This window comes from Pseudoliparis swirei, chromosome 19 (assembly GCF_029220125.1).
Source record: "Pseudoliparis swirei isolate HS2019 ecotype Mariana Trench chromosome 19, NWPU_hadal_v1, whole genome shotgun sequence".
NCBI classification, from domain to species: Eukaryota; Metazoa; Chordata; class Actinopteri; order Perciformes; family Liparidae; genus Pseudoliparis; species Pseudoliparis swirei.
Window position 1 is genome coordinate 22,412,483 of NC_079406.1, and position 27,536 is coordinate 22,440,018.

At 43.2% G+C, this 27,536-nt stretch overlaps 1 protein-coding gene across 5 annotated transcripts; it reads left to right on the top strand.

The window, feature by feature from the left end:
* Positions 1–556: 556 nt before the first annotated feature.
* Positions 557–25,075, top strand: klhl3 (kelch-like family member 3). Of its 5 annotated transcripts, none has more exons than XM_056440176.1 (15): positions 557–663; positions 2,102–2,236; positions 2,869–2,975; positions 3,419–3,540; positions 7,195–7,357; positions 7,574–7,683; positions 10,276–10,392; positions 12,052–12,201; positions 12,316–12,433; positions 13,395–13,592; positions 14,150–14,251; positions 14,492–14,620; positions 15,144–15,284; positions 16,006–16,149; positions 22,613–25,075. In XM_056440176.1, exons 1-15 carry the CDS (start codon positions 620–622, stop codon positions 22,639–22,641), a joined length of 1,809 nt encoding a protein of 602 aa, XP_056296151.1. In that variant the 5' UTR covers positions 557–619; the 3' UTR covers positions 22,642–25,075. The 5 variants fall into 5 exon arrangements, with proteins under 5 accessions (XP_056296151.1, XP_056296149.1, XP_056296153.1 ...); XM_056440174.1 differs by having other exon boundaries at positions 558–663; positions 14,150–14,263; XM_056440178.1 differs by lacking the exon at positions 557–663 and adding an exon at positions 740–837 and having other exon boundaries at positions 14,150–14,263.
* Positions 25,076–27,536: the final 2,461 nt, after the last annotated feature.

Consider the following 27,536-nt stretch of genomic DNA (forward strand, 5'->3'; position numbering starts at 1 on the left):
AGCCCCTTTCAGTCAGAAAATGCAAAGTGCTGTACAAGAAATATAAAAGGCACATTTTTTAAACTAATGTAAGAAATAAGTAGCCTTGAGGAATGGTGTCAATAAAAATATATCGCACAAAAAAACAGCGTTGACTGCGTAGGCGTCACATTGTTAGTTACAGATATGGGGGATAACGAATAATTAAAACTAGTAGACCTATATAATTTATAACGTGAAATATATGAAGTTCTTAAAAAGAAAAGTGCCTCTAATTGTATGAGTATGATTTTGTTTTCAAAATTGCATTTCCAATGGATTATTTTTGCATTTTAAATTCAAGCAAGTTGAATCCTGTTTAATTTAGAACATTCAATAAAGATAATTACCCAAACATTTTGTATTTACATTCTTCAGTCAGTTATACGAGAATACTACTGTACACACTTGCATGTTTATGTTTGTATTTATGGTTTTACTCTAGGTATATGTTTATTATTATGCACCTTTCACCTAGCCACATTATTTGTATGTGCAACTCACTTGGTAAAGAAAAGTCTGATTCTGATATATGTTTTTTTTTTTAAGTACGCAGTGAGTCATTCTGTCTCCACACGATCTCTGGAGCAGCGCCGCGCGCATGCCTGCCGTTGTGTCCGTGAGGATGGACGGTGTGTCGTTGGGGTGAGTTGGCTCAGCGGTGGGGATTATTCCGTAAAGCTGTGATTCACGCTGCTTCTCCAGCTGTCGGCTAACACGTTGCCCCACATGGTCGCTCGGCCACGAGCCCGACGCGACAGCACGAGCTCCTCTGCAAGCGCGCGAACTCGAGCTAACCTTGTTGACTAGCTAGCTCCGGTGAGTTAGCTAGCTGCTCGGCTTCCCAGCTGATGCAGCTGAGTTTCTAAACGCAACTCCCGAGTTAACGCGTCGACATCTCCGCGGTCCTCGAGGTGTCGCTTGCGGAGAGCGAGCTGGTCGTAAACCGGCTACCCATATTATAATATCATAATCCTCGGTACGATTTCATGTGCGATGTGGCGGTTAACGGTCGCTTTCTTTAGCTCGCGTTAGCAGCAGTGGATGCTCATCAAAACAAACAGCATTTTATTCGTAAACTTTCTTTTTTCTTCATAGGGTGATTATTTTTTTAAAGGAAAATATTTCTGTAAAAGTCAGACGTATGACTATTTAAAACTGATTCGTTGTGCTGTTGTGAATTAGCACATGAATCCTCCTGTGGCTCCTCGTTAATAACGCACCGACAGGGCTTTACTGATTGCATCGTGTGCAGACTGAAGACTGGTTTATTGTGAGGATGCAAGACAACACAGGGACGGTACTGCACACAGGCGACTCTTGTCTCACTCATAATGTGACACGTGTAATTTAAATCCCACATGGCTCGATTAAATAAACAACAATAGCAGCTTTATAAAACCTTGAGTAACAGGAAATGTTTTAGTTTTCCCTCTTTGTGTGACCAAGGAGGGCTTCAAGGAGGAGGCTGGCGTTATTCACTCAACAAATCCAAGAAAAGACTAAAACCATCCACAAATGTATCCCAGTCGTACAACCGTAGAAGGCAACACAGTTTGACTTTATTACAGTTGCCGCTGTTATTTTCACTAAATGTACATTCATTCATGGCCTTACAACTGCACTATTACTCCTGTGTAACATTTGCTGTAACTATAGCGACCGGCTGTATCAGGAAACAATCTAGCCATGAACAGAAACCACATTGTGATTTAGATTTAGTTGTTTTTAGTACAGACTAGTGGGTTCTAGGCTGAGAGCCACAGATGTCCCCATGTCCGGGCGATAATAATTAGTAAATTGTCTTATCGCCCAACCGTATATGCATTATTAAAAATAGAGTGGAGAAACCAAAGTAGTGACGCATTGCATGTTTACGTACTGGCTATTTCTATGGTATAACACAATATGGACAACAGCGACAAAACGAGCATTTGATTAATTTTACCGCTGTTATTCATCATCGTGTCCTCGTCCCGTCGTCCCTTCCCAGCCCTGGCGATGAACCAGAAGGTAGCCCCTCTCACTGTTTTGTGAATCGCTATCTCCACTGATCCAGAAACTGCCTCTCATGTCTTCCCAGCCTGGTGGCCAAGCCGGCCTCGCCACGTCCGAACTGCAACACGGACTCCGAGGAGGACGCGATGAACGGAGGGATGCACACCTTCAACCAGATGCACATGAGGAAGGCTTTCCAGCTGATGAATGACCTGAGGAGGTGCGTTGCTGACGGCGTTGTTTGTCCCTACAGATAGAATAAAGCTACTATATACACAATGGCCTTTTTCACAACTTTTTTTATATGTAAATGAAGAAACGGTTGTCGCCCTTTGTATGTAAAAATACAAATGTATAACCACAAGTCATTATTGGTTTCCCTGTTTTGTGACAAAAATGTCAACGCAGCGTCGAAATATCTCGACCGGAAACCAGAAAGGTTCTTCAAAAACATTTGGCCATCTACCTTTTTCCATTTCTACCAATTTTTCATGCTTGACTTAATATTCTTATTGGTTTCACTTTCATAGAAATCCTCAAATCTCAGATAATTATGTCATCCATATAATAGATACATGGATGTATCCAACAATAGCGTACATACGAGACGTAAGCTTTTTTCAGTTGTGGTCGGACGAGATAGGTTATATTAAATATGCCTCTCTTGCCTGGTGGTGATATTAAAACCTCCAAATGCATCAAACCAATATCTTTAAGTACAGCCCTGGAAATTCAAACCGTAATTGGCACGTTGTCTGGAAGGCAGCCCTCCTGTCAATACTTGGCTTCATAGATGCTCCTATATTAATATTTGCTAACAGTCATAACTTTCTGTTTCTCTTTGTACTTCAGTAAAAAGATCCTGTGTGACGTCCAGCTGGTGGCGGGGAGCGTCGAAGTGCCGGCTCACAGGGTGGTCCTGTCGTCCTGTAGTCCCTACTTCTGTGCCATGTTCACAGGTACACACACACATACACACACATGCACGCACACTATTCAGGGTTCGTACGGTCATGGAAAACCTGGAAAAGTCATGGAATTTTAAAATGGTCATTTCCAGGCCTGGAAAAGTCATGGAAAAACATAAATCATAGAAGTTTTGGAAAAGTCATGGAAATTTGTTATCATCACATGTTCATTCACGCGGAGTTTAAAAATAATGAATATGTTTTTTGAAGAAAGACGCTCAAAATATAAGCCGGCGTCCGCTCTCAATACGCATAATGTTTTAAATTGTTCATATTTATTCCGAGATTTCAGTTTGGTCATGGAAATTTGGTTTAAAGTCATGGAAAAGTCCTGGAAATCCATTGGTCAAAATGTGTAAGAACCCTGGCTATTATTTGCTTGACATCATGCTTGACATCTGATGTGAGTGTGTGTGCTTAACTGTGTTTTGTAGGTGACATGAGTGAGAGCAAAGCCCATCAGGTGGAGATCAGGGAGGTGGACGGACAGACCCTCAGGAAGCTGATCGACTACATCTACACGGCGGAGATAGAGGTCACAGAGGACAACGTCCAGGTAAGTGTGTGTGTGTGTTCTCGACGTAGGAGTTCAAACACTGCGGACCACTGGTTGGTCGGAGAGAGAATCATCACTTCTGCGTCCTCGGTCATTCTGCACAAATCCGTTGTTTTTAAAGAGCCGTCAATCGTGAGCAACATTTGTTTTATTCACTCGAACACGATTTATATTTTTTAATCAGCAGGTCGCAAAGTTACACAGTCCGAGTACAGATGATGTTTCATGTGTCGGCTGAGAAACCTGAGAACTGCGGCGGAAACGCGGCAGAGAGAAAAGGACGTGGTGCCAACGTGAGTCGAGCCGAGCTGAACCGCGCAGAGCAAGCTCGGCTTCAGAGAGTGTTCGTGAAGCGAGAGAGCGAGGAGGAAGGAAGTGGAAGGGTCTTCCTGTTTTTACCAGACGCTTGTTCTTTCTGGTATGGTGGCGTTTACCTCAAGTCCTGCTCTGGTTTCACTTTAAACCTCTTGAGAATAATAATAATAGTACATTTTAATTATATCGTGCTTAAAAAAATGCTCAAAGACTCTTTACAAACATTAAAATCATCATAAAAGAGCTAAACACTAAACGCATAGAACACAAGTTCGTCACATTTAAAGCAGCTCTGAAAAGCTGGGTTTTTATTTTTTATTTTAATAAATATAAACTGTTGATGTCACAGCAGCAGGAACAGAATTGGCGGGGAATTGGCAACCTATACTTGTTTATCCTCCAACATTTCTTCGTGAGCTTTTCCTTCCCTCACTTTAAACATTTGGCTGCAGGGGAAGCCAGCTTTTGAAAACTATAGCTCAGTAAATTTGTTCCAATTCTTTTGTTGTTTTACAGTTTGGATAATTAAGTCAGAGTAGAGTTGCTTCTACTGGAAAGAAGATTTGAGCTCCCGGCATTGATCACAATTCTAAAGCGTCCTTGTTGTGGTGAAGGACACTTGTCTTGTCGCGGCCCTGTTGACCTTTTTCCTGTTTGCCGTCCTTTGTTTCAAACGAAGGTCTAGAGCAACAACGCAACAAGCGTGTGTTAACTGCCAACAATCTTTATTTTCATGAACTTTCTGAGATATTTTTCACATATTTTGTGTGCAGTGAATCGAGTGATTTTTAACCCTGTTTTTGTTTTACTGTTTACTCAGAACACATTCAGTTAGCCTATCTTTTACTTTCTCAGTGTTTCCTAAAGCACTTTTCAAAACAGACGTTTGCTTCAGTAAATTACATAATGAGGGGGGGGGGGGATAATTTATTTACTTTTGAATGATTTCAAACGCATCATAGCTGTTTTTAAAAATTATAACTAAACCTTTATTTAACCAGGTGAAACCCATTGAGATTCAAAGTCTCTTATTCGAGGGTGACCTGGACAAGACGGGCAACAACATATGAAACGCAAACAAAAAACATAGAACAAGACGAGTTAAAACAACCTAAAAGCTCAGAGACAGTGACATAACAGAGTTGTTCATAGTGTTGCTTATCATAAAGTAATCCCATTGCTCAAACTTATTTGGTTTGTCCGTTGAATTTCAGACCAAAATGAACCTGCCGAGGAGCCGGTGTTTCTTACAAGCTGTAAATGGAGGCTGTGAGCTGTGCTTTGAAAGCTCTGGATTGAGGCCCTGTTGGTCTCAGTGGCATTAACTCTTGGAGCTGCAGGCAGGAAACTTCCTCTGATTATTAACACAGGAAGTGTGCATGGAGAGAGGCAGGAAATCCTCCCACTGTTAGCGGCGTGCCTGCCTGATTGGCTCGCTCTTCAATGTGTGACGTGTGTGTGTTTTGACTCTCGAGCTCATATTCAGTGCTACATTGTCTCTACTCTTTAAGTTATTTGAACTGTGTGTGTGTTCACCGTACAATATGACTGTTTGTGTGCGGGGCTGCCACAGCTGCACGTAGCACATTATCCCTGGGCCCGATGCTCCCTTGAAGAAGGCTTCAGGGCAGCAGAGGAGACCGTAGTCCAGAGGACGGGTGAGTGTTCGGACACCAGAGGTGGAGAGGCAGACGGGGATCGTCTCGCTGACCTGGTTACGTTTACGTGTCGAGATGGAGCAGAGGGTGTCTTTGTCCTGGAGCGGCGTGCCTCCAGCTGCCCGACTGGCTCACTGACGCGCCAACAGACTTCAAATACCGCATCACTCGCCTCCATGCCAGGCCCGTTACTTTGGAACATGAACGCTGAGCTGTGTTTCTGCTGGCAGCCTCACGATTGCAGCGGGGGAGAAAAGATGCTGTCCGTTTTAAAACCCCGTCTTGCGTATTCTAAACTGCTGTCCAGTGTTTTTGTGGCGGATTCGGCCTCCAACTCCATGGATTGTGTTTCATGGCCCTACGCTTTGATTTATTGCCGAGCATGTCTGGCACAATATTTAACCTCTCACCACAGTGTCAATCATATTTATTTGCCTTGTTCTTGTCGGCAAATTCATTTAAACTGGGTGTGTTCTCAAGCGCTGTTGCCCTGCACAAAACCCATATCAGTGTTTTCATTGTGATGAATGAGAAAATCACGATTGGCTCCATCACAGTGACCGCGTTTACATGCATTCAAATAACTGGCTTAGTCGGACTGAAATCGAATTATCCGTTTCACGTAAACACCTTTGTTCGACTATGTGCGGTCCGACTACGATCCGATTAACACCCCTGGATAACTCGATCCGATCCGGTTGATAATTCGACTATCGCGGCATGTAACGGTGAATTGGATTAGGAACTGGACTTTGCATCTTTGCGCATGCTTGAGATCCCGCCGCCCTCGTCCCTCCCATGTCGTGACCCGGAAGTCGAAAGAGGCGATAAGTTGTCACAGCCTGGCCGGCAGAAAACAAACAAACAACGCTATGGAGAACACAAGAGCCACCACACATTTCAGGACCGAAGAGCAGACAGAATTTATGCTTAATGTATTGAAGGAGTTGAAAATACTTAAGTTCATGGTTCTTTCTCGAAATGTTGATGTTGTTGATGTTGTTGTTGGTAGTGGTGAAGAGGTCAAGCGGAAATGGCTGCATCACCACGAGTTGTAATGAAAACAGCGCCGCCTATCGTATGGGATATGACATGCTTTCGGCCAATGATTCGAATTACTCACTGCCATGTATATTGGGATAACAGCAGATCCCCCAAAAGATAGCATAGTCCGACTAAAGCAAGATTCGAATTATACTATCATGTAAACGCACTGACTGTGGACCGGTTGCAGATGATGGTGTTCTAGTTGTTGTGACTGACCAGAGCTGCATGGAGAGTGGCTGTTCATATTCAGCCAATACACATGACGGGGTTCAAAGCTGAATGCAGTGCTTTGTTTTAGGTTGCATACTCTCTATTTATCCGTGCACAGACGATACGTAGTTGATGTAATTAAAAAATATTCTGCTTGCTGTGTTGATAAATTACCAAGTTTATGTGTAGGTTAATGGCCAGCGTGCTGGACTGATTGGTAACTGCTTGGCAGGTTCGTTAAGAGGCAGTTTAATTCATTCATAAATTAACTGACTTCCAGCTCCCTGAATATCCCGAAATGTTTTGCCATGGGTAGTAAATACTTGTTCTTTTACCTGATCTGTTAACACACATTTGTCATCTGTACAATGACTCAGGAAAAGGGTTCCCTCGGTTCTTGTTAATGTTTGTGACCTCCTTGCAGGTTCTGCTGCCAGCAGCCAGCCTCCTCCAGCTGATGGATGTTCGTCAGATTTGTTGTGAGTTCCTTCAGTCTCAGCTTCACTCCACCAACTGTCTGGGCATCAGAGCCTTTGCTGATCTGCACACGTGCACACAGCTTCTCGACCAGGCCCACGCATACGCCGGTAAGCAAATCCTGAGTCATCTTTGTGTGTGGGTGTGTTGGCGCTGTTTTTCCGAAACTGCTTCAACAGCCCTAACATTGCCTCTTTGGGAAGAGTTTTAGATGTTGCAAGTTACACACCAGGGCAAAACATGAGCCGTTACCCACAATTTGGCGTTGCATTTGTTTGTCGCAGAGCGTATTAACTAAAATATGGAGTTTGTGTTTTGTCTCTCAGAGCAGCATTTCTTTGACGTGGTGCAGGGAGAAGAGTTCCTGGGCCTTTCTCTGCAGCAGGTGTGCAGCCTCATCTCCAGCGACAAACTGACGGTGTCCACAGAGGAGAAGGTCAGAAAGACACACACACGTTCTTAAATAACAGAGATAAAGTGTAACAACTGTATGTAACCAGGGTTTTTCCTGGGTCAAAATGGGTCTTCGGTGCTCCCAAAACATTTTTTAAAATATATCGCTCTGTCCATTCGCGCACCTCACAGTTGCGTATTGATCAGACAAGAAGACACGCTTATCAACTCGATTTCTATTGATCAAAACAGAACGAGGGTTCGGCTGTAGCCTACTTGAAACATACTATTGAGAACATATTCGCTGACATGCACGTGATGAACTTTTTTTTCTTTTTTTCTCCCATCGCTGACTTTTTTTTGCCTTAGGCGCTCGGGAAAATGGCTTAGGCGCGCGCCCAAATTTTCTCTATGCAGGAAAAACCCTGGTAACGGTTCGTATCTAGACCCAAATGCAATCACACGATTCCAGGGATCTTTGACCGTTTATTTAGCTAAAGCTCCTGGAAACAGCCGGCAGAGTACAGTTTACACAGAAGGCTGGTAGGTTCACCGGGAGTCCGGCTAGCGGGTTGGACGGGAACAGGCAGGGTCGGCAACAGGTGATCAGTCCGAGAACAAGCCCTGGAGAGTGTCATGAAAAACTGAGAAAGAGAGCAATCTGGCAAGGTGTGTCTGGAGGGGAGGAGCCTAAATAGGGACTTGATTAGTGATCAGAGGCAGGTGAGTGAACAGATAAGATAAGATAAGATAATCCTTTATTTGTCCCACAGTCGGGAAATTTCAGGATCACAGCAGCGGTGCACGTTAGAGCATTAATAAAAATAAAACACAATAATAATACTAAATACTAAATACTAAACTAAAATACTAAAAATACAGAGGAAACTAAATATACAAGGGGAAAACAAAGTAAAGTTCTGAGTAAAGTGTTGAGTTTGCCAGGATCTCCAGGATCTCCTGCAGTTTGTTGTGCAGCCTGACAGCAGCTGAAGGACTTGAGGCTCCTCCCCTCAGACACGAGGAACCAGCCGGTGAACAGGTGAAGGGAGTTAGACTAACGAGGTGGGCGAGTGGCACCGAACTGACAGAAAGTCTATCAGCAAAGGGTCGCGATCAAGACGTTTTACACCTGGCTGTCCTCGAGGCGTTTGTCCTCGGGAGCAGAGATATTCCAGAGGACGTTCTGTCTGCTGCTCTCCACTAAACGAGACGAGTCTCACGGAGCATCTGTGTGTCGTTGTGCGGTCAGCAGTGTTCAAAGTGTGTCAAACTGGCTGCTACTATCGGCCAGCACCGAATTATCTGCTATGATTTATTCCTCAATGGAAAAGTATAAGTCTACGACCCACACGTGTTTAACATTCATTTTAATAGGAATGGGATTTCTTTTATTTTTTTCGACTCAAATCTTTGCCACAATTTGAGGCTGTGAAGACGTTAAAAACAAGATGACTTCCTGTTATTCCCTCCTTTGAGCTTTCACACTTAATTCAATGATTGATACCCAGATATTTATCCCAAATAAATGTATATTGGGTTGGCAGTTGAGTTGATACGTGGCAGTTCTTCAAGTGAAACCACACTCGTAGAGCAAATGTATAGCTCCTTAAAAGTAAATAAATTAAGTAATTAAAATAAGCTGATGTGGTTTTATTAAGGATGATATTGCCAGATGTAACTGTAACTACTTAGGCTGTCGTCCCTTTGTGTACAACGGGAGGGACTCAGTGCCCAAGAGTCCCTCGTCTGCCTCGAGTAGAGCTGCTCCAAAGGCCCAGAGGAAATGAGCAGGTGTGAATGTAAATCGGTTCAATCTGACGTCGTAGATTTGAGGTGAGTCACCTCTGTCATGCTGATTTTCTGCAGGGAGCAACTATGAATAATCAATAATGGTATTTCACTGGGCATCTACAGCCAGAACGATGTCACTCACACAGCGAGTGAGGGCGGGTCAGATCGTTGAACAGTGTCGGAAACCTTCTCTCATCCAAATCTGACCAATGAGTTTGGGCATTGTATCCCAAGTAAACGAACGTTGTTCTCATGAGAACCACAAAAACATTTAGAAAGTTAGTCACAGTATTATTTAAATATCTGTTTTAGTGCCAAGTATGTTTTCACATACAAAGAATTTGCTTTGGTGCACAATACATGTAGTGAGAGAGAGATACAAACATAAACATGTACTAGGACAAAACATACAGTAGATATAAAATATGTATAATATATCTTAATTGTAATCATTATTTCAATCCTCACGTGGAATTTAACCCATCCTAAACGTTTAGGAGCGCTGCTCCTGCTCTTAATATATAAAGAGTTGAACAGATCAAAAAGTGCTTCAAATCTATTTTGTTCATGGGACGAGAAGTTTTCATTACAAAAGCAAGATTGAAACATAATATGTGCAATGTACAGACCCAACAGTCTAAAACTACTTTAAGACAAAGAACCATTTTATAGATAAAGTTCTCTCCCTGTCTGCATTGTTGTCTCTATTTCTGTCTTTTTAGTGGGAGTTCACACGATGAATATGTCTCCGGATTTTACAGAAACAAGAGGTCTTGAAATCTATATTTGCAACACACGAGTATAAACTAAGCTTCACGATCCCCTCATCTCTGTCTTGCAGGTATTTGAGGCGATGATTTCGTGGATCAAGTCCGATAAGCCGGCTCGTCTGGAGCACATGCCCAAACTGATGGAGCATGTCAGACTCCCACTGTTGTCTAGGGATTACCTGGTGCAGGTAAAAGAAAGACTCTGTTTTGTGACCGCAACACTACGTATGAGCAGATCCAATGAAATCTACAAATGCTGTAGAAAGTGGAGGCTTCGGATTTTGGTCTCTCGAAAAGTACATTAAGAAGAAATACAAAGTCTAAAAAAGAGTTTAGTGCCTGAACTGAAACAACAATCTGATTGTAGCTTTTATTTCCCCGGAGCTGGGTAGATATGGTAAAAATCCACTGTTTGTTCTACAAATGATATTTAATATGTTTATATGCACTTGAGTAACCCGGTTAGAGATTCCTTAATGTCACGTAAACCAGAAACCTGGTGTCTGTAAACGGAGAAGAGGATTAGAGAAACCTGTTTCTCCTCGCGTAGATTTCTTCTGGAAAAAAAACAATTTCACTGCCATTTATTAAGAAAATCTGGCTTCTGAAGGTCTTTTTACAAGTTTGCATGTGCTTGATAATAAACTGCAGGCAGAGAAAGTAAAAGTAGAACAACTAAATGAGATGAGACATCATTAGAGCAATGAATCAAATGTCCACTGTGGAATCTTTTACTATTTGTTGAATTCAGTCACATTCAATGTCAATCTGCTGTGACGCAGACTCACCCACAGCAAAACAAACTCAATTCAGGAGGTGGTATCTTCTGTAACTACTCTATATATATATATATATATATATATGCGTGTGTGTGTATATATATATATATTATATATACACACATATATTATATATATATATATATATATACAGGACTGTCTCAGAAAATTAGAATATTGTGATGAAGTTCTTTATTTTCTGTAATGCAATTCAAAAAACAAAAATGTCATGCATTCTGGATTCATTACAAATCAACTGAAATATTGCAAGCCTTTTATTCTTTTATTATTGCTGATTATGGCTTACAGCTTAAGAAAACTCAAATATCCTGTCTCTAAATATTAGAATATCATGAAAAAGTATACTAGTAGGGTATTAAACAAATCACTTGAATTGTCTAATTAACTCTAAACACCTGCAAGGGTTTCCTGAGCCTTGACAAACACTCAGCTGTTATAAATCTTTTTTTTTACTTGGTCTGAGGAAATATTAAAATGTTATGAGATAGGATTTTAGAGTTTTCTTAAGCTGTAAGCCATAATCAGCAATATTAAAAGAATAAAAGGCTTGCAATATTTCAGTTGATTTGTAATGAATCCAGAATGCATGACATTTGTTTTTTGAATTGCATTACAGAAAATAAAGAACTTTATCACAATATTCTAATTTTCTGAGACAGTCCTGTATACACACACATATAATATCTATATATATGTGTGTGTATCTTCTGTAACTACTCTATATATATATATATATATACACACACGCATATATATTATATATGCGTGTGTGTGTATATATATATATATTATATATATACACACATATAATATCTATATATATACACACACATATAATATCTATATATATGTGTGTGTGTATATATATATATATATAAATAAATGGTTCCCAAATTAGTTTGATGGGTGAAATCAGGTGACTGAACTGCTTCATGTTTACGCCGGTTTAAAGGAACCAAGTTACTCGAGTGCATGTAAAAGCAAAGTTTGACCTGCAGCATTAATTTGTTTAGTAAATAAAGTTGACATCCGTGGTCCCTGTTCCAGATCGTGGAGGAAGAGGCTTTGATAAAGAACAACAACACCTGTAAGGATTTTCTCATAGAGGCCATGAAGTATCACCTGCTGCCGGCGGACCAACGGCACCTCATCAAGACAGACAGGACCCGGCCACGCACTCCCATCAGCATCCCAAAAGTACACAAAAACGCACGTATACAGTGTCTCACACGAGGAACATGTGCAGCTGTGTGAGATGTGTTTGTGTGTTTGGTGAACACACCTCCAGTGGCTCACTCTGCCCGTGTGCAGGTGATGATCGTGGTGGGCGGACAGGCCCCGAAGGCGATCCGTGGCGTGGAGTGTTACGACTTCCAGGAAGATCGATGGTACCAAGTAGCGGACCTGCCTTCAAGACGCTGCCGGGCCGGTGAGCGTTGTATGAGGCAGCACGCGACTCTCGGCTGTAGTTGGACAGTTCTTCTGTTTCTCACCTGCTGAACTCTTATCTCATCAATTCACTTTGATTTAAAAACCGGGCCAGAACTTGAAGCTTCCTGGCTGATGATTTTATTCATCAACCCCAGAATTCATTTCCAAGTATGATGCAAAATCGAGTATTAAGTGTGTTCCAACTGCACAGTGTGTGGAATTTGTTATGTAATACATGAGCAATAATTTCTGAGTGTGAGATTGAGCTCACTGGATACTCAACCACCCCAAGAAATGCGCTTCTTCAGATGGTTCTGGCGCCGGCAAAGCGCGTAAAATGTAAAAAAAACACATTAATTATGTCCTGTAAAATAAATATTAGAATTTAGTGGAAAAGGTTATGTTGATTCAAACAATTTTCAATTGGACAGTAGCTTATCGCTCATGTTTACTTCAGTGTGAACCGTCATTACATAACGATGGAGTAATGTTCAGTATGCAGAATGTTAACGTGAACGCACTCTTTTAAAAATGTCTCTATGGCTTCACAACGGTACGGTTATCACAGTTTTCAGACGGTTACTGCGAGCAAATAGAGAAATGTCCTATTATTAAAACATTAAAGAAAGTTAAGGCAACATATTAACCAGAATCCCTTCATTGATCAACTATATCTACCAAACATATAATATAAGCTCACAGCAGGTGAAATGTTCTACGTGATGGTTTATCTGTGCCACAAGATTCAAGTCTGCAGGAGGATATTTACACTGAAATACAATTTCTGAACTGTCGGAAACTGCTTTTCAAACGTGAGCCATGCTCCGTGAAGTAGATCTTAAACATTCACAGTGACTCGCTGGTCTATTCGGGATCAGCAGCGTCCGTTAAAAGACAACGATCACTTGCTGAGCCAAACGCGTGCAGCTCATCGTCAAGCGGTCGTTCTCTGTGTCCAGGTGTGGTTTCCGTGGCGGGCCGCGTCTACGCGGTCGGGGGCTTCAACAGTTCACTGCGGGAGCGAACGGTGGACGTGTACGACGGCGTGAGGGACCAGTGGACCGCGGTGGCGAGCATGCAGGAGAGGCGGAGCACGCTGGGAGCTGCTGTGCTCGGGGATTTACTGTACGCCGTGGGGGGCTTCAACGGCAGCATAGGTACACACACACACACACCTACCCACAGATGTACACACCTACACACACACCAGCACACACACCTACCAACACACCTACACTCACACACACACACACACACACAGGGCTGTGCTTTTGCAACTAAGGTAGTTTAATATTGTGTAAATGAACCCGATTCCTTGCACACGTAATTTAGAAAAACAATAAAAGAAATTCAAATATTTGACCACTAGTGATTTCACGTATTCTTCCAGTTGTTTGTGAAATATGTAAAGAAGTTACTTGATTTCGTGAGGTGAAGTATTTACCCTGAAAAGAGCCTTTTTTAGATACTGGTGAATGTTCTCTCACAATCTGTGACTGCGATGTAGAGAAGTCCTCTAACCACATCACGACACACCGGGGACAATAATTACAATTGTAAAAATATTGTTTTGCTGATAAGATTTTTGGTCCAATTGGAGAAGAAAATTCACGAAAAATATCCCAATTAAATTCGACCAGCCGGATTCAAAATGTTTAAACCTGCAGTCTCATCAGTGATGATGTCTTTGTGTTTTTACTTTTCTCTCCGTCAGGTCTGTCGACAGTAGAAGTCCACAATTATAAAACCAACGAGTGGATCTACGTCGCCTCCATGAACACCAGACGCAGCAGCGTGGGTGTCGGGGTGGTGGCTGGTGAGACCAGAAGTGTGTGAGGGACCGGGGCTGCAACACATCTTCAAGGAAAATTCAGATGTCGCTTATTGTGTGTGTGTGTGTGTGTGTGTGTGTGTGTGTGTGTGTGTGTGTGTGTGTGTGTGTGTGTGTGTGTGTGTGTGTGTGTGTGTGTGTGTGTGTGTGTGTGTGTGTGTGTGTGTGTGTGTGTGTGTGTGTGTGTGTGTGTGTGTGTCTGTGTGTGTGTGTGTGTGTGTGCAGGTAAGTTGTATGCAGTAGGAGGCTATGACGGAGCAACCCGTCAGTGTCTCAGTACAGTGGAGGAGTACGACCCCGTTGCTGATCAGTGGTGCTACGTAGCTGACATGAGCACCCGACGCAGTGGAGCAGGTACACACACACACACACACACACACACACACCTACCTCTACAAACATGTAAATGCATGTACACACATGTACACATGTATATACACACATGCATGCATATACACACATGTACACATATTATACACGTGCATACATATACAGACACACACATGCATATACACAGATGCATATATAGACAGATGCACATACATAGATACATACATACATGGTACACACGAGGAGCAACACTACACAGTTGTAACTCTTAGGTCTCCAACAGAGATGCACATGTTTACACTGGGAATATATCATTTTGAATTGGATACAGTTTCTTAACCACATTTTTCTGTTGCTTGTGGTTTTCTGTATCGGGTTCAGTGTTTTCCGGATGGAGCAACAGCGCCCTCTGGCGGTCTGCAGTTGTACGAGCATGACTCCTAGAAAGAACACAGCCATTACAGTTCATCACCCTGTACTGACACCACGGCCCCCTTGCTTGTTTCTCAATACATATCGTTATATAACATGACGATGTTGTGTCCAGGGGTCGGTGTGTTGAGTGGCCAGCTGTATGCAGCAGGAGGACATGACGGCCCCCTGGTGAGGAAGAGCGTCGAGGTGTACGACCCACACACCAACAGCTGGAGGCTGGTCTGTGACATGAACATGTGCCGACGTAACGCAGGTCAGATCACGACCTCACACACACGCATGCACAAACACACACACACACGCACACCAGTTGTTGCAAATCGGTAGTTACTGTCACATTAAACCAAACTCACACCGTGACCACAGCTGTATGGTCGCCTGTAAAAACCCAGACAGCAGCCGTGATGCAGAGGACAGCAGCTCCGAGATTAAAGCAGATCTGTTCTCAGTTTATATTCCGGGTACAAGTGTGTTAAGAGCAGCTTACACTCGATGTGAAGAAGAGGAAACCAAACTCGCCCGGAACAAAATCATGAAGCTACAGCTTGTTTTCTCCTTCAGTAAATAGAAAGCATCCAGCAGAGGAAATGTGCAACAACCATGTTGTTCTGGGGATTTAACTCACTTTAAATAGTTTGCAGATAAAATCAAAAGATGTGAAACATGCGCTGCAATTATGGGATGTTCGCCTCAGCACCTCCTTAATGTGTCCGATATAATTTTTTCTACAGAAATGTATGCTTTCTTTCCCTGTTCTGTGACTCACCGTTTCCATCCTATGAACTAATGATTACATAATAACACACATGGTTCTTGTTTTGGAACCCCACGGATCTTTTGCTCCCCTGATAACATATTTCGTATTTAGTTTCCGTCCCATACCAGACGACGAGCTACCTGACCGGAACACTTTATTTAAACTCCTAAACCTCGAAGTAGATTAAAAGTGAAGTGTTTTGTGTCCCGTGCTCCAGGCGTCTGTGCCATCAACGGGCTGCTGTACGTGATCGGAGGAGACGACGGCTCCTGTAACCTCTCCTCCGTCGAGTTTTACAACCCGGCCATCGACAAGTGGAGCCTCATCCCCACGAACATGTGCAACGGACGCAGCTACGCAGGTGGGCGCTGGACAGGGGCCACGTGTCAACGTGTCAATATGTCAACATGTCAACGTGTCAATATGTCAACGTGTCCACATGTCAATATGTCCACGTGTCAACATGTCAATATGTCAACATGTCAATATGTCCACGTGTCAATATGTCCACGTGTCAATGTGTCCACATGTCAATGTGTCCACATGTCAATATGTCCACATGTCAATATGTCAACGTGTCCACATGTCAATATCAACGTGTCAATATGTCCACATGTCAATATGTCCACATGTCAATATGTCCACGTGTCAACGTGTCAATATGTCCACATGTCAATGTGTCCACGTGTCAATGTGTCCACATGTCAATGTGTCCACATGTCAATATGTCCACATGTCAATGTGTCCACGTGTCAATATGTCAACGTGTCCACATGTCAATATGTCCACGTGTCAATATGTCCACATGTCAATATGTCCACGTGTCAATGTGTCCACGTGTCAATGTGTCCACATGTCAATATGTCCACATGTCAATATGTCCACATGTCAATGTGTCCACATGTCAACGTGTCAATATGTCAACGTGTCCACATGTCAATATGTCCACGTGTCAATATGTCCACATGTCAATATGTCCACGTGTCAATGTGTCCACATGTCAATATGTCCACATGTCAACGTGTCCACATGTCAATATGTCCATATGTCAATGTGTCCACATGTCCACATGTCAACGTGTCAATATGTCCATATGTCAACGTGTCAATATGTCAACGTGTCCACATGTCAATATGTCCACATGTCAATATGTCCATATGTCAATGTGTCCACGTGTCAATATGTCCACATGTCAATATGTCCATATGTCAATGTGTCCATATGTTAATGTGTCAATATGTCCACATGTCAATATGTCCATATGTTAATGTGTCAATATGTCCACGTGTCAATATGTCCACATGTCCATATGTCCACGTGTCAATATGTCCACATGTCCATATGTCAATATGTCCACGTGTCAATATGTCCATATGTTAATGTGTCCACGTGTCAATATGTCCACATGTCAATATGTCCACGTGTCAATATGTCCACGTGTCAATGTGTCCATATGTTAATGTGTCCACGTGTCAATATGTCCACATGTCAATATGTCCATATGTCAATATGTCCACGTGTCAATATGTCCACGTGTCAATATGTCCATATGTCAATGTGTCCACGTGTCAATATGTCCATATGTCAATATGTCCACGTGTCAATATGTCCACGTGTCAATATGTCCACGTGTCAATGTGTCCACATGTCAATGTGTCCATATGTTAATGTGTCCACGTGTCAATATGTCCACGTGTCAATATGTCCACGTGTCAATGTGTCCACATGTCAATATGTCCATATGTCCACGTGTCAATGTGTCCACGTGTCAATGTGTCCACGTGTCAATGTGTCCACGTGTCAATGTGTCCACGTGTCAATGTGTCCACATGTCAATGTGTCCATATGTCAATATGTCCGCGTGTCAATGTGTCCACGTGTCAATATGTCCACGTGTCAATATGTCCACGTGTCAATATGTCCACGTGTCAATATGTCCACGTGTCAATATGTCCACATGTCAATATGTCCACGTGTCAATATGTCCACGTGTCAATATGTCCACATGTCAATATGTCCACGTGTCAATATGTCCACGTGTCAATATGTCCACGTGTCAATATGTCCACGTGTCAATATGTCCACGTGTCAATATGTCCACGTGTCAATATGTCCACGTGTCAATATGTCCACGTGTCAATATGTCCACGTGTCAATATGTCCACGTGTCAATATGTCCACGTGTCAATATGTCCACGTGTCAATATGTCCACGTGTCAATATGTCCACGTGTCAATATGTCCACGTGTCAATATGTCCACGTGTCAATATGTCCACGTGTCAATGTGTCCACGTGTCAATGTGTCCACGTGTCAATATGTCCACGTGTCAATGTGTCCACGTGTCAATGTGTCCACGTGTCAATATGTCCACGTGTCAATATGTCCACGTGTCAATATGTCCACGTGTCAATATGTCCACGTGTCAATATGTCCACGTGTCAATGTGTCCACGTGTCAATATGTCCACGTGTCAATGTGTCCACGTGTCAATATGTCCACATGTCAATATGTCCACATTCAATTCAATTCAATTCAGTTTATTTGTATAGCCCAATTTCACAAATTACAAATTTGTCTCGGAGTGCTTTACAATCTGTACACATAGACATCCCTGCCCCAAAACCTCACATCGGACCAGGCAAAACTCCCAAATAACCCTTCAGGGGAAAAAAGGAAGAAACCTGGAGGAGAGCAACAGAGGAGGATCCTCTCCTAGGATGGACAGATGCAATAGATGTAATGTGTACAGAAGGACAGATTTAGAGTTAAAATACATTCAATGAATATGACAGAGTGTATGAATAGTTCATAGTAGGCATATTCCACGATGGAGACCTCCACGATCCATCAGGCAGATGGCGGTGGGGAGGAGGAGCAGTGGGCGAGTCTCAACAGGACAGTGGCGTAGTCATGAGCAGGAATTCCACGACCCAGACGATCCATCAGGCAGATAGGATCTATGCCGTCTCATAGGGTCCGATGACCCCATGAGACGTAAAGTCAAAAGGACTTCCGGGGAGAAAGCAGAGTTAGTAACGTGTGATTGAGAGATGAAATTCATCCTTAAGGAGAGAAAAAAGAGGAGATAGGTACTCAGTGCATCCTAAAACGTCCCCCGGCAGCTATAAGCCTATAGCAGCATATGTCAATATGTCCATATGTCAACGTGTCAATATGTCCACATGTCAACATGTCAATGTGTCCACATGTCAATATGTCCACATGTCAATATGTCCACATGTCAATATGTCCACATGTCAATATGTCCACATGTCAATATGTCCACGTGTCAATGTGTCCACGTGTCAATGTGTCCACGTGTCAATGTGTCCACGTGTCAATGTGTCCACGTGTCAATATGTCCATGTGTCAATGTGTCAACGTGTCAATGTGTCCATGTGTCAATGTGTCAACGTGTCAATGTGTCCACGTGTCAATGTGTCAATGTGTCCACGTGTCAATGTGTCCACGTGTCAATGTGTCAATGTGTCCACGTGTCAATGTGTCCACGTGTCAATATGTCCACGTGTCAATATGTCCACGTGTCAATATGTCCACGTGTCAATATGTCCACGTGTCAATATGTCCACGTGTCAATATGTCCACGTGTCAATATGTCCACATGTCAATGTGTCCACGTGTCCATGTGTCAACGTGTCCACGTGTCAATGTGTCAATGTGTCCACGTGTCAATGTGTCCACGTGTCAATATGTCCACGTGTCAATATGTCCACGTGTCAATATGTCCACGTGTCAATATGTCCACGTGTCAATATGTCCACGTGTCAATATGTCCACATGTCAATGTGTCCACATGTCAATATGTCCACATGTCAATATGTCCACGTGTCCACGTGTCCACGTGTCAACGTGTCAATGTGTCAATGTGTCCACGTGTCAATGTGTCCACGTGTCAATATGTCCACGTGTCAATATGTCCACGTGTCAATATGTCCACGTGTCAATATGTCCACGTGTCCATATGTCAATGTGTCCACGTGTCAATGTGTCCACGTGTCAATATGTCCACGTGTCAATATGTCCACGTGTCAATATGTCCACGTGTCAATATGTCCACGTGTCAATATGTCCACGTGTCAATGTGTCCACATGTCCATATGTCCACATGTCAATATGTCCACGTGTCAATATGTCCACGTGTCAATATGTCCACGTGTCAATATGTCCACGTGTCAATATGTCCACGTGTCAATATGTCCACGTGTCAATATGTCCACGTGTCAATGTGTCCACGTGTCAATATGTCCACGTGTCAATATGTCCACGTGTCAATATGTCCACGTGTCAATATGTCCACGTGTCAATATGTCCACGTGTCAATATGTCCACGTGTCAATATGTCCACGTGTCAATATGTCCACGTGTCAATATGTCCACGTGTCAATGTGTCCACATGTCCATATGTCCACATGTCAATATGTCCACGTGTCCACGTGTCCACGTGTCAACGTGTCAATGTGTCAATGTGTCCACGTGTCAATGTGTCCACGTGTCAATATGTCCACGTGTCAATATGTCCACGTGTCAATATGTCCACGTGTCAATATGTCCACATGTCCACGTGTCCATATGTCAATGTGTCCACGTGTCAATGTGTCCACGTGTCAATGTGTCCACGTGTCAATATGTCCACGTGTCAATATGTCCACGTGTCAATATGTCCACGTGTCAATATGTCCACATGTCAATGTGTCCACATGTCAATATGTCCACGTGTCCACGTGTCCACGTGTCAACGTGTCAATGTGTCAATGTGTCCACGTGTCAATGTGTCCACGTGTCAATATGTCCACGTGTCAATATGTCCACGTGTCAATGTGTCCACGTGTCAATATGTCCACGTGTCAATATGTCCACGTGTCAATATGTCCACGTGTCAATATGTCCACATGTCAATGTGTCCACATGTCAATATGTCCACATGTCAATATGTCCACGTGTCCACGTGTCCACGTGTCAACGTGTCAATGTGTCCACGTGTCCACGTGTCAACGTGTCAATGTGTCAATGTGTCCACGTGTCAATGTGTCCACGTGTCAATATGTCCACGTGTCAATATGTCCACGTGTCAATATGTCCACGTGTCAATATGTCCACGTGTCCATATGTCAATGTGTCCACGTGTCAATGTGTCCACGTGTCAATATGTCCACGTGTCAATATGTCCACGTGTCAATATGTCCACGTGTCAATATGTCCACGTGTCAATATGTCCACGTGTCAATGTGTCCACGTGTCAATGTGTCCACGTGTCAATATGTCCACGTGTCAATGTGTCCACGTGTCAATATGTCCACGTGTCAATGTGTCCACGTGTCAATATGTCCACATGTCAATATGTCCACATTCAATTCAATTCAATTCAGTTTATTTGTATAGCCCAATTTCACAAATTACAAATTTGTCTCGGAGTGCTTTACAATCTGTACACATAGACATCCCTGCCCCAAAACCTCACATCGGACCAGGAAAAACTCCCAAATAACCCTTCAGGGGGAAAAAAAGGGAAGAAACCTGGAGGAGAGCAACAGAGGAGGATCCCTCTCCTAGGATGGACAGATGCAATAGATGTAATGTGTACAGAAGGACAGATTTAGAGTTAAAATACATTCAATGAATATGACAGAGTGTATGAATAGTTCATAGTAGGCATATTCCACGATGGAGACCTCCACGATCCATCAGGCAGATGGCGGTGGGCGGAGTCTCAACAGGACAGTGGCGTAGTCATGAGCAGGAATTCCACGACCCAGACGATCCATCAGGCAGATAGGATCTATGCCGTCTCATAGGGTCCGATGACCCCATGAGACGTAAAGTCAAAAGGACTTCCGGGGAGAAAGCAGAGTTAGTAACGTGTGATTGAGAGATGAAATTCATCCTTAAGGAGAGAAAAAAGAGGAGATAGGTACTCAGTGCATCCTAAAACGTCCCCCGGCAGCTATAAGCCTATAGCAGCATATGTCAATATGTCCATATGTCAACGTGTCAATATGTCCACATGTCAATGTGTCCACATGTCAATATGTCCACATGTCAATGTGTCCACATGTCAATATGTCCACATGTCAATATGTCCACATGTCAATATGTCCACATGTCAATATGTCCACGTGTCAATATGTCCACGTGTCAATGTGTCCACGTGTCAATGTGTCCACGTGTCAATGTGTCCACGTGTCAATGTGTCCACGTGTCAATGTGTCAATGTGTCCACGTGTCAATGTGTCCACGTGTCAACGTGTCAATGTGTCCACGTGTCAATGTGTCCACGTGTCAATATGTCCACGTGTCAATATGTCCACGTGTCAATATGTCCACGTGTCAATATGTCCACGTGTCAATATGTCCACGTGTCAATATGTCCACGTGTCAATATGTCCACGTGTCAATATGTCCACGTGTCAATGTGTCCACGTGTCAATGTGTCCACGTGTCAATATGTCCACGTGTCAATGTGTCCACGTGTCAATATGTCCACGTGTCAATATGTCCACGTGTCAATATGTCCACGTGTCAATGTGTCCACGTGTCAATGTGTCCACATGTCAATGTGTCCACGTGTCAATATGTCCACGTGTCAATGTGTCCACGTGTTAATGTGTCCACGTGTCAATATGTCCACGTGTCAATGTGTCCACATGTCCACATGTCAATATGTAAACGTGTCAATATGTCAATATGTTCACATGTTCATATGGGAACACGTGGACATATGAACATGTGTTCATATGTCCACGTGTTCCCATTTTCCGCAGCTGTTCTTCTCGCTCACTCTCAGCCTTTGTCTCTCTCCCTCAGGAGTCGCGGTGATTGACAAGCCGCTATGACCGGGCGCCGCCCCCAGCCTCAGCAGCCGCTCTCCCAGAGACTCGGGGCGCCTGAGACGGCGAGCGCCGCGCCAACGCTTCCAGTCCACAGCTGGTTGAATCCAGGATGCAATTATTTATTTATTTTGCCGCTAAAACCACAACCTGATTTAGTTGCCATGCTCGTTTAAACGTGTGAGATCCTGACTTTCAAAAGGACAACGTTGCACTGGACCAGCAGACGATATCCACAAGATGACGGGCTCGCGAGAACCGGGGACTTTTTGTGGTTTGCGATCCTTCAACTGAAAAGCGCACAAGCAGCGGCTGTGTCGGCTGGACGGTCACGTGACGGACCGCGTCAGACCTGGGAAACGGAACACTTTGAAACACCAGCTGGCCGATTCCCGGCCGCCCTTTTACCGTTATCGGTGTCGCTGCAATTCCCAGGACTTTGTGAATCCGGCTCGTCTGCAGGAGCGTTCGCCAAGATCCTGGAACTCGCGGGAGACTTTTTAAAAGAAGTCACGGCGACGCGGGTCCCGCCCCGCCCGGCAGCGGGTGCAGCTGTTGAGGGGTTTGCAAAAGGCTGCCGGAGCGTATCTGCTCCGCGCCCGGAGGCCTGCACCCAGAGACACGCACGACAGGTCAAAGAATGTAGAAAACATCCTGTATGCAAATCTGCAATGATATTTAAATATTTGTAATATTGTTTTTAAAGGGGTTGAAGAACCACTTGCCGCGGCTTTAAAACCCGAAACCAGTCGATCCGGGTCGACGCAGCAGGACTCGAGTCTGCTGTGGACACACTACTGATGCACTGATCACTTGCACTGACTGATCCCAGACCTGCTGCCAGCCGGCTGTCTGCTCATCGTACTCGTGGGAGCATTTAAAGTCGCCACTGAACGGCCAAATGTTTCATCCGAAATGTAAAAAACAAATGATGTGCCAGTTCTGCCGATGACAAAATCTGTTCATCACAACCTGAAATGAGGAATCGTTGCATGTGAAGTGTCAACATGCACTGTAGAACTGCTACTGTAAGCCTAAAATGTCAAAGATGCAGGTTTGTATTTATTGTTTTGAGGCGTGGGATCACATCGCACTCTTTCCTCTCAAAGCGAGCTTCTCGTTTCTGTCCCTCGGGACGACGTCGGCCGTATTTTAGATGTTGGGAGTTGTTCCGTGGACTGACCGGTGCCATAGCTTTGGAAGAAAATCGATTCATAGCCAAACGTTTCACTTCTGCCTGCAATCTTCCAGACATCATGGATGCGATTGAATGTCATTTCTAAACCTTCTGAGAGCAAAAAGTGAATGGAATACTTAAAAAAACCAAACATACTGTTGTTTGTATGTTGAACCTCCTGGACGACAGTCCCACCTCGTGCATTTTGACTGACACATTTTGTTTTTCACGGCTTCCAGGAAGTGATTTTCCGTTAATATAAAGTCAAAACTTGCTTGAGATACTGCAAGCATTTAAAAAAAAAAAAAGGGAATCTCCATTGTTTACGGGCAAACATTAGTTTTATAAATTGTTCTATAAAAGTCTTAAATCCACGCTCTGAATTCCCAGAGCACCGCTAAACATTCCCGACCGTTATTGTGCAACAGCGCAGGCAGATGGCAAACAGATGCTGTGGTGCATTCATGCGTCTGCAGGTGGGTCAGAAAAATCCCAATCCAGGAGCCCAGCAGACGATCCGGAGCGGAATCAGAAGTGTCTTGAGTCGGATGTCGAGATGTCTGATGCGGTTTGAAATAATTAATTCTGTATTTTTCAATTGGAGACACAAATAATGACTTTAGTCTCTATTCCTTGATCGAATAGAAACTAGTGGCTACCCAAACTAGGTTTTTGTTATGCTCCAGACAATAATGCACAGGAAGCGTAACTCTACAATAAGATTTTGACAGTTTTTTTTTTGTGTTCATTCTTGACATCGACAATAATTTGACGTCACGGTCCATTCGGCCGGCGTTCTGGAGCGCGTGATCGTATCCCTCTGGGCTGATGCTTCTCAGCTAGTGAACCTGCTGATGATGTCATCACGCTCTGTGATGCTGACGAAGAGTTTTCCCCAGAGACGACTCAAAAGCTGAGAAATGGACCGCGACGGGAGATCTTTAGTTTTTTTTGTGCAACGGTTTGGAAATTCTCAGATGAATAATCTCACTGGGCAGGTGTTATATTTTTTTATATAAACCGTGGATGTTGCAAACTTAACCGTTGTCGCGAGTTCATTACCGGTCTCTCGTTGTGGAGATCGTGACGTTTGAACTTTCACACTTTCAGAGTCGAAGCTCGTGCAATGCATCCGTGTCAAACTTGAAATAATTTAAATGAACTGAACTTATTCCGCTGTCTTCTTTTCAACTGGCTTTGGTCTGAAATTGTAAAATTCCATGAGGTGTAATTTTATATTCTATATAAAATTTTGTAATTTCATTACTGTGGATTATATCGCTCTGAACTTTTATTTATTTTTGTATTACATCACTTTTAATATCTTTAAAGTTTTACTTTAGCCTGAAAGTGTTTTTCACATTTTCCTTTTCACAGCAAGGAAATCAGTGACTCATCAGGAAGTGGATATTATTAATATTAGTTACACCTGTGGGTTTGATACTGTGACGTGTTTAACTGTGAAAGGCGTGGCCAGTAATGTGTAAAAGTATTTGTATAGAACCTTTAAGAAAAATGGCATATATACTTAAAAGAAGTAACTAATATGATATATAATATAATGATACGGCCAGGGTGTTAATCTTTAGCTTGAAATGTGTCGTCCACTCGTGGGAAGTGATAATAAATCACTCTTACTACATGTGATGACTCATAAGTGACACAAATAATGACAAATCTGGTAATTATAAATCTCCAATGGGATTCATAAGAATTTACAAAAACCTCAGGTAAAATAATTTGAGTCTAAAGTCATTCATTCAGCCCGAATGGAAACGAGCCTCATGCACAAAGACCGAGATTCATAAAACATTTGCACAAACATTTCTTTATGATTTAATATCATACCTGCAAACTTGTCACCTTTCGGTGAAATTCACCGTTTTGAAGTCAAAATAGGTCATCCAAGTGAATCGTGTAGATCCGAAGAGTTTTTGTTTTGGGGTAGGGGGGGTCAACTGGCCGGCCGGCGTTTATGAGATTGAAGTGAGACACGGAGAAAATGTGAAGTGGTGCTCTTCGCAATAGAACATCTTTGATGGGACGTGTCGCGTCTCGGCCAATCAGCGTTCAGATGTCCAATCTGCTGCTGTCACGCTGCACGGTGTATCGATACTAACAAAGTACCCGTTCGTTAAACACGATGTCATTTCGCATTTTGTTTTGTTTTTTCTCACCACATCCACGTTGTTTGAAGCCTCAAAGCTTTTAGAACCACAACTACAGTCATTTTATTGTTCTGACCACAAATCTAAAAAATGATAATAAACAGTTTAAGAACAAAAGGTCCTCCGCTCTGACTCAGCCCTATAATGATAGTAATAACAAATATACATAATATGGTTAAAGTCATTCATGAACCAACTTCCTTTTTTGTGTGCCTGAACAGTCCTCATGGACTTCTCCCTGAATCTGTTCTGTCTCTACCTGTTTGTCACGAGACTCATATTATAACTTCTATACATATTACATACCTGCCATAAATATCATGATACCCGATACCAGAATTCAATACAATACCATAAAAACAATATGGTACCATAAATACGAGACTGGTATATTTATCTATAATAGTAATAAATAAAACATCTGTATGGTTCACTTTTTACCAACTTTTTCAACACTTAACAAATGACAGTAATATGAGTATTAATACAGCCAGATATGAATGAAACTACATGGTTCCATCATAGCATTGATTATACACTATGAGGCCGTTAGTCTCTGACCAGATGATCCACAGTTCATCAGGATGAGCAGCTGGAGAGTTACAGAACTTTACAGACTGAAACATTTCACTTCTGGCATCTTTTTATTTTTTTAAGCCGAAGTCTCTAAGCGCCGCCTCTTCTCTCGCTGTGAGCTGCGCAGCGCAGTGTGCGCAGACAGCTCGACACGGAGCAGCGCGTGCGCTCTGATCGCTCTCTTCATGAAGTATCGATACTATAAATATGCTAAATCACATCGTGTTTAACGTACGGGTACTTTGTTAGCATCGCTACACCGTGCAGCGTGACAGCAGCAGATGTAGCGGGCTAACATTCAAGCTAACCTGAACCCCCAAACGCTGTGGACATCTGAACGCTGATTGGCCGAGACGCGACACGTCCCATCAAAGATGTTTTATTGCGAAGAGCACCACTTCACACTTTTCTCCGCGTCTCACTGCAATCTCAACGGCAGCGGGCCATATATGTATGTATGTATATATATATATATATATATACACACATCTATTATATTCTTATTAGAAGGGTTTGTGGGCACTGACTTAGTCAGAGCAGAGGACCAAGATTCAAGATGTTTTATTTGTCACATACACACACAGGGTGTGCAGTGAAATGAAAGTGGCAATGCTCAGCAGGAATGTGCAAGGGCAACAAGTACACACTATTTACAAATAAAAAACACAATATTTACAGTAAGTGTGTGTGTGTGTGTGTGTGTGTGTGTGTGCCTAAGAGGGGCAGTTGTGTGGGTCTATGTGGGGGTCCTGGTGAGGTCGGAGTTCACAGTCCTGATGGCCTGAGGAAAGAAACTCCGTCTCAGTCTCTCTGTTCTTGCAGCGTGACTACGGAGGCGCCTGCCTGACCGCAGCAGCTGAAACAGTCTGTTGTTGGGGTGGTGAGGATCCTTCATGATCCTGCCGGCTCTGGTTCTGCACCTCCTGGTGTACAAGTCCTGCAGGGTGGGAGTGTAGTTCCAATAGTGCGCTCAGCCGAAC